The following is an 8,288-nucleotide window of genomic DNA, read 5'->3' as shown; positions in this document are numbered from 1 at the left end:
TGTGCATGACCTCATATGACCTCATTCTTGGTCATATGACCTGATCACCTGACTAGGCTGAGTAAGCAAGATGTTCTAGCAGGTTCCACCACAGAGGTATAAATATAAGGCCTACTCTGCCTGGGGACTGTCTCTTCAGACTTGGTCTCTTAGGATCATCCACAGGTACCTATACTGTAGATAGGTCTTAGTCATCAGGTCTACTCCACTTCCTTGTTGCCTGCTTAGACTCTTGGCACTCTTAGGTGAGCAGACTTAGTCAGCCTGTGTTGCCCTAACAGAACCATATCAACAGCATTGATAGAGCTTACCATGAGTGCAAACTGAGCCCAGTGATGGATGGTGAACTTGAATGGATATGTTGAGATTGCCAACTGCTCTTGCAGTATGTGTAATGGCTGGTCCAGCATACTTCTCAACTGTATATAGGGTGAACATACATCAGACCATCTTAAAACACATTGTGTATACCTTCTTCAGCATCCAGCTGTGGTGTTCTCCCAAGAGGCAAGCTACCTCCTTCTTGAGTACCTGGTGCTTGATGGTTACTTGAAACACTTCAGGATCCAATTGTAAATGTACAGCATGTTGATCAATGTGGGTCTGCCTTCATGTTAGTTTGTGATCTGCCTCAAACATTTCACATACCATCATGCTCACTGTAGCTGTTGTCACATAGCTCAGACAGCGATGGCCAAGCAAGTAAGCATAAATCTCCTTTGCAATCTTGCCCTGTGTCAGACCAAGTCAAGTCAGCAATATGAACCTCTGAAGGAGATATTAGAGTGGGGTAAGCTGCAAAGCAGCGGTGTTGTTGATAGAGTGGGGTAAGAGTGGTGAAACCACAAAGCAGTGGTGTTGTTTAAGTGTGGTTTGAGCAGCAAAGCCACCCCCTTGACATGAACTTGCCACGGGCTCTGCAGGCAGCACCCATTGTTGATTCACACTAGATGTGATTGAGGTGAGGGAGTTGCATATTGCAATACAGTTTGAGAATGTGAGAATTGCATGAACTCTAACATCCCGCTGGTTACAAGTCAGTCATAGCATGGCTGCTGTACTATTACCACTGGCATACCTCTTGTGCAAAGACCAACAGCTTGTCTGTCTGTTCTTGGGTGAGCTTGCATTTGGTGGCAATGCTCAGAGCTACAGCATTGTAATCCTTTGTGGCTGAGCCTCTTTCAACTCCTGCTTGGGTTTCATCCCACTCTTCCAGACCACCATGATGAAGACTCATAGCATTGGTTATCAATGGGAGAGGTTCACCACCTTCTACAGATGTCACAGGTGTAGTTGGGTTGTCATTGTCTTTGAACAGTATTTCCCAAAACAGCCCTTGTCTGGGCGGTACAGCCTGACCAGGTTCAGCCTGTGTTGTGGGTCTTGCCATGCAGATATACAATGTGGAGTGGATAAAGGAAGTGTATTAGGAATTTGGGGTAAGAGTGGTGAGGCTGAAGGAGGGGGTTAGATTGATGAATGGTAAGAGAGAAGAGGGAAGGCAACACATGTCCAGTCTTGCCTTTTATGATAAACAGAACACCTAAAAGGGGGGCATTGTGCAATGTGAATTTTTTCACTTGGTAACAAAAGTTTGGTCTTCTTTCCATCAGCTTCTCTTGTCATGTGCTGATTAAATGGTGAGAGACAAAATGCACATACCATAATACACAGGATTAATAATACTTCATGTACAAGTCTTGCCAGAAGTGCTGATATCAGGTGTCATTCTCTTTCCAGTTTGTAACCAGAAGTTGATGTGCTGCTTCTTGTTGAAGATCCATAGCTTGATCTTGGCTCAGTTTGATCAAGCCACAGGTTGGATGCCAGGGGATGATTGACTTTATCCATGAGGCATTGTGGAGGGAAAAACATTGAGCAGAAACTTGTCATCTTCATGGTGAGCGATGCATGTATAGGTTCCCACAGCCTCCAGTTGCTCTTGCCATCTGGGGACCTGTCTTGTACATAGCCCAGTCATGCAGTCATGCTGCACATTGACACAGCCAATGACAGACTTTTGATTGCATCAGTGGTTATTGTGTCTTGAGCCTTCTCTAATGTACCTGATCCTCTGTGAGCTTGTATTGCTGCTTGCAAATGAGCTGTGGACATGCAATCTGAGGATGTGGCAGTCCAATTGCAAAACACAGAAGTAAGACCCAGCTCAGAGGCAAGCAGGTCTGTCGGGATGCCAGTACAGTCACAATCTCCTTGATTTGGCCCAAAGCCAACTGAACTTGTTGAGCTACAAGTCCTGTCCCAATCACACATTTAGCATACCTTTGATTCTTTCTCAAACATGACAAAACTGCCAACTGCTGCCCTGTCTCCACTTTGGGTCAGGATGCTCCAAACTTGTTGCATGGTTTCCAAATACTGCTCATCATTGCTTAGGAGAGTTTGTCCTGATTTTGTTGTCTTGAATGGCATCGGCTGTGATCCCAGCATAAGCAGAGGCTGAACACCTTGGGCATTGTTAGCACTTGGCACACCAATCAAGAATGGTGCACTCACATCTCCCCTCTTTCAATGCTGGTAAACCGGTGAGCGCCTGAAGCTGAGGACACTCAGCTAATGTGGTTAGTACATCCATGCTTGCCCTGATGTATTCCTTGTGCTCTTGATCAAACCACCAGCCACCAGCCATGATATGCTTAACACAAGCAAAATGGGCAAATGCTGTTGCTATATCCCTGCTCAGTGCTTGTCAATTGCTCAGAACTGAGCATGGTTGGAAAACGCTGTTGTAGGACTTGTATTGCTTGGTAGAGAAGAGCAATGCCAGCCCATTGCAATGTATATGCTGCACTATATGGTGCAATATGTGCAGCTTGCTCTTGGACATGATCTTGATTGGGTCTATGTGTGCAAAGGCATGAACCACTGTGGCAAGATGCTTATCCAGACTCTCCTATTAGTAATGTGTCAGTAGAGCTATATACACATTGCAGGATCAGATGCACCAGATATGAGTTTGAATCCTGGATGTCTGTCTGCCATAACTGAACTGCAGCCAAGCCCAACATGACCCATGCTTCCAGAACTTCTCCATCAACAAGATCCTCAATCAAGAAGGGCATCATTTGAATAAGTAGGTGAAAATGTTTGCTGATCAGGGAGTATTTGTACTGCACAATGTATGCCAATGGTATTGATGGGATGTTCAAGCCATCCTTGCTTAGTGTGTCGATCCTCATCTGAACAAGGGCCATTGGCATACATGCCTTTGGTCGCTGGGCATGACCAGCTTTGGTATTTGGTTTCTTCTCCAGGATCTCGACTGTGTGGCCCCATAGATACTTGCAGACACCAAGCAGAAAAGTGTGAAGAAGCTCCACCAGTGGAGATTCATGAGGATCTAAGCATTGAGTGGGGTAAGAGTGGTGAAGCCAATAAGGCTGACTGTCACTCACCATCCACTGTGAATAGTGGGTTGACAGAGGGATGGCCGTCAAGTTCCATGATGGCCTTCACAATTTGTCTTCAGGGCTCTTGTTGCTTTGCTTTGCCTTGGTCACCTTGGCATGCAAAAACTTGATTGCATGCTCAGCATACCCATCTTTAACTCCCCTCTGTTGGCCAAGGAAAGCTATCACCATTGTCTTGCAAACTTGACAGGCCAGTTCTACCATCTCATGTACAGTCTTCAGAGTCATTGCTTTTGAGTGAGGACATCCTAACTGGGTGGACAGATGTTAGTGGTGTTATGGCTTAATGAATGTATAGTGTACCTTGAAGAGGGTCAAGTACATGTCAACACTCCGTTTCTCAGCTCTAGTTCTGCCTGCGTCACACATGCAGCAGTATTTATTGGCCAATCCTCCTCAGTGGCTTGGAAGTTTGCTTTGAAGAGGGTTGTTGCCAGTGAGTATACCCACCCACACATTGACCAGAATGGAGGAGCCGGTAGTGATATTGTAGGCTTTGAAGCCAGTCTGGTTGATATCCCTGCATATGTGAGTAAGCTTATGCCATGGGATGTTAGAGTGGGGTAAGAGTGGTGCTTACTTGACCATCTGCATCAACCCCTCCATTAACTCCAATGGTGAGGCATGAGGGGAGGTACAGACAAAGTTCATGTTGTACTTGTGGTTGAGGTGGGTTCTCAGAAGGGAGAGGTTAGATATGACTGCATAGTAGTGGCAATTCCATTGTTTGCTCACATTGCCCAACATGTCATCACACCATATCAGCAAAGGACAAGACATGACCATGCAACCATTGGCTCACACATGCCGAGGGTTTGGCATCTTCTTCTCTAAGTCCTTGTACATTGATGGGAACTGTAGGTGGTTTGCTCATAGGAAAGGTCTCAGTTCTAGTAGATTGTGCCTGAAGGAAGAGACAGGATGCAAAGTGTGTGTCATGGCTACGTGCAAGGAGCCCTAAGACAGGTTGATCCAGGGTGTACTCTCCAAATTGCATGACCTTACCGCACAGATTGAAACCTCTCTCCCCATAGCCCAGAGTGATTGCCCCTCATTCCCTCTTGTGAACCAGCAGTTCAGAATGAACAAAATCCCATCCTTGCACTCCAGAAGCTCATCGATGTACCAATCTTGCCCATCCAACTGAATCATTGGTGTGAGCCATGCCAAGGGGGCTGTTTCTCACCATAGCTGCCCATGCCAGAATTCTTCCAACAATGAGTCAGAGAGCTCCGGATAGAAATGCATGTATGGGTGCTTGTGTGGGTTAGTGAAATCCTTACTGACTGTCAGCAAGAGTTGAATCTCAATTAGTCCTCAATCCACCTTACCATCGCAATCATCCATCCAATGTCCAGCATGTAAAAGAGATTTCTGAGTCAAGATATGACCTGGTGCACTGGATTGCCCATTGCAAAGAGTAGTGACTGGCTTCAGGCCCACACATGCAAAGGGGAAGGGATTTCAGAGGCTCCAAGTGCCAATGCCCATACACCATGGCTTCTTACTGAGGAATAGAGAAGTGCATCCTTGGCACATGCAACAGTATATCAGAAAATAGCATCTGACATCATCAGCAAGGAATACATATGCATCAGTGCAAGCTTACTCACAGTATGCTCAGTATAAGGAAACCACTGGGAATCTCTCACTTGACCAGAAAGAAGTTGCATACAGTTAGCTATAGACCATGACCCTTGCTGTCCTAGAATATTCTTAGCTCCTTGATGTTGTATGGATGCCAGTGAACTTACTTTGATACCAGTCATGATTCTCAGCACTTTCAATGCCTGCATCTTTGACCTTGTCCAGGTATGAATTGTCCCTCTCCATCTGGAGCTCCTCCATGGTCACAATATCATCTGTGTCCTCATGCACAAGGTCAAATACAACAGGTTGTCTGTGCTTGTCAAAGAAGGGAGCCAGCTCATACTCTACAAGGTTGGTCAGTGAGTTCTGTGAGGGGCTTGACCATCCATGGGTAACCTTGATGCCCTGCTTAGATGTTGCACATCTAAGTGGGACAGGCCTTTTGGCCCAAGCCAGATTAGCACTCACATAGTGGATGTGTTTTGCTGTCACAGCATGCTGTATGAGGTGTCAAATCAGTGACCAATGTTTGGGTGGGTGGTCATGACAGACCACACACTGCCCTGACCACCCATCAGAGCTGAGTGTGAACTCTGATACATATTTGTTAGTGACCTTGGTGCCATGACCAGTTGAGGCTGTCACTTACCTGCAGGATCTAAATGGGTATGTCTGTGGGCTGGCATGGGCAGCCTAACCACTCTTACCCCACAGAGCAACAGAATGATGAAAGAGTTGTACTGGAAACATGTAATACAAGGGCTGAAGAGCATGGTGACAGTGAGCAGGGTGGATGAACACATGGCGGCATTTAGCAATAAGGGTGCGGGTGTAGGGATTACAAGCTGTCCTTGCTGGCCACAATGACAGTGATGACAACCCACCAGCATTCACTCTGCTGAACATTATATGTGACTTTACAAATTCCACATGCCCTCCTTGAAGCTGCCAAACCTCTTGTTAGTGATCAGTAAGGTCATAATCCACATAAGCTCACTTTGCTGTTGTAGCATGTTGTGCTTGAGGTGCTGTCACCTGAGGGTAATGTCTCCAACATGGGCAGGCCAATAGCAAATTCTTTGGCTGTCCAAACATCTGACATGATTGCTAAGCCTCTTGGTGTATTGGTTCATTTGTCACAAGAGACAGATCCCTGCAACTGGGTAGAGTTCAATGAAGGTGGCCTCCACAGGAATGTAAGTTGCATAATCATGGAAACAGGAAGGCCATTCTCACCTCTTGGGGCAGCTGCATACACCACTGCAGTACCCCACATACGGAGGTGTCAGGGGACATCTAATTTGCTTTGACTACAGCTTACTCAGGCATGATTACTCATGCTGCATCAACCTGACACTGGCTATGCCAATGCCATGTGGCCTGTGGCCTGGCTGTGGTAGGACCATGTGGCATTGCACAGCATGACAGCCGATGACTAGCCACCAGCCAGTGACTCATAGTGACAAGGCCTATGACTTGCCATGACTGGCCAGAGATGACTGGCCATGACTCACTATGACTAGACATTTTCCTCCTTCTCTTTAGTATAAATACCCACCTGTTTAGACAATGATATCCTCATATCTGGTCTCTGAGGAATCTCCACTGTACTTTGATAGGGATAGTACTCTGCAGAATATACCTCTGTCACCTCATCAATGCCTTATCCCACCTCTTGATAATAACTTCCTCTCTCCACTTGACTTCAATCTCTACTACATCTGGGCAGCCTCTGTCAATTATAGTGTGCCCTCACAGAAGACCAGATCTCTCTCAAGATGACTCTGCCCTTTCAGGACAAACTCTGACATTGTACACAAGTGTACAATCTCTCAGTGTCCCTACTGTCAACTACTGTCAACATCCTTGGACCCATAACTGTCAACAGTGTTCTTAACAATCACCTCAAGGCTTGGTCATTGTTAACAACCTTATGATCATAACTATGGCTCCAAACAACCCCGATATCACCACACCCAAAGATGGAACAATGCCTGCCCAGGCTCTTCCCTCAAACTCCACCAACAATTCCAAAATCAACCTAGCTCTCCTTGTTGGGCAACTGCAAGGACAACTTGCAGCTCTGTCTGAATGCAAGCACATTCCCAAAGGACCAAAGGTTGCAACACCTGATACCTTCAATGGTGATTGCAGCAAGGCCAAGACATTTCTTCACCAACTGCAGATCTACTTCAAGGCTTGAGCTCATGAATTCACCAATGAACAGGAGGCTATTGTCTTTGCTCTCTCATACATGAAAGAAGGCACTGCTGGCTCATGGGCTGATTGAATGATTGACCACATGACAAGAATGCCGGAGGACCCCTTGTTCAATGATTGGAAACTCTTCCATGCCACATTTGAAAGAGCCTTCAGCAATCCAGACCAAAGTGGTACTGCTCATGCGAAACTGGAGCAGCTCTCCCAAGGAAACAAGACAGCCAATGAGTACATTGCCATGTTCAGGGAGCTGGCTGAGTACACAAACTACAATGATATTGCACACATTGAGAAGTTTGAGCAAGGCCTCAACCATGATCTTGTTGACAAGATCTACTCTCTTGCTGAAATGCCTGAAGACTTGGAAGGATGGTATTGTTATGCCTCTCACTTTGACCATCAGCGAAGAAAGCTCAAGGCAAGGCATGCTGCACCTTTCAACTGTACTCCAGAGAATCACACATTCTCTCAACCAGCCTTCACCCCAATGCCATGTGTGGCTACAGTTCCTGCAATTACTGCACCCACAAAGCCAAGTGATGCAATGGATATTGACATGAACAACAGATCAAGACCACATTTGTGATGCTACAACTGCAACCAGTTGGGTCACATGGCTCACAACTGCCCTAACCCTTGCCAAGCCCACATTTGTGCTGTTCAAGCTGAAGACATGCAAAGCATTCAAGAGGAACTCAAGAAGCTTCTGCCTATGTCAACTAGCACTCAAGATGATGGCACAAAGGCCAAGGAGGATTTTTGAGGAGGCCAACTGTCAAAGACACATGTCAGTTGTTGTTAGGGCAACACAGGCTGACTAAGTCTGCTCACCTAAGAGTGCCAAGAGTCTAAGCAGGCAACAAGGAAGTGGAGTAGACCTGATGACTAAGACCTATCTACAGTATAGGTACCTGTGGATGATCCTAAGAGACCAAGTCTGAAGAGACAGTCCCCAGGCAGAGTAGGCCTTATATTTATACCTCTGTGGTGGAACCTGCTAGAACATCTTGCTTACTCAGCCTGGTCAGGTGATCAGGTCATATG

At 46.2% G+C, this 8,288-nt stretch overlaps 2 protein-coding genes across 2 annotated transcripts; one reads left to right on the top strand and one right to left on the bottom strand.

Moving 5' to 3' along the window:
* Positions 1-2,969: 2,969 nt before the first annotated feature.
* On the bottom strand, positions 2,970-3,368 carry DACRYDRAFT_40646 (uncharacterized protein; the record flags this gene model as incomplete). The annotated part of the gene is made up of 1 exon (XM_040774487.1): positions 2,970-3,368. A coding segment is annotated over one exon (399 nt), but the record flags the coding sequence as incomplete, so codon positions are not given.
* A 3,994-nt stretch (positions 3,369-7,362) lies between these two features.
* Positions 7,363-7,641, top strand: DACRYDRAFT_41877 (uncharacterized protein; the record flags this gene model as incomplete). The annotated part of the gene is made up of 1 exon (XM_040774511.1): positions 7,363-7,641. A coding segment is annotated over one exon (279 nt), but the record flags the coding sequence as incomplete, so codon positions are not given.
* Between the last annotated feature and the right edge of the window lie 647 nt (positions 7,642-8,288).

The sequence above is a fragment of the Dacryopinax primogenitus genome (genome assembly GCF_000292625.1).
Source record: "Dacryopinax primogenitus strain DJM-731 SS1 chromosome Unknown DACRYscaffold_6, whole genome shotgun sequence".
Classification (NCBI taxonomy): Eukaryota; Fungi; Basidiomycota; class Dacrymycetes; order Dacrymycetales; family Dacrymycetaceae; genus Dacryopinax; species Dacryopinax primogenitus.
The sequence above is the reverse complement of the archived record's forward strand: the minus strand, read 5'-3'. Positions and strand labels throughout refer to the sequence as shown.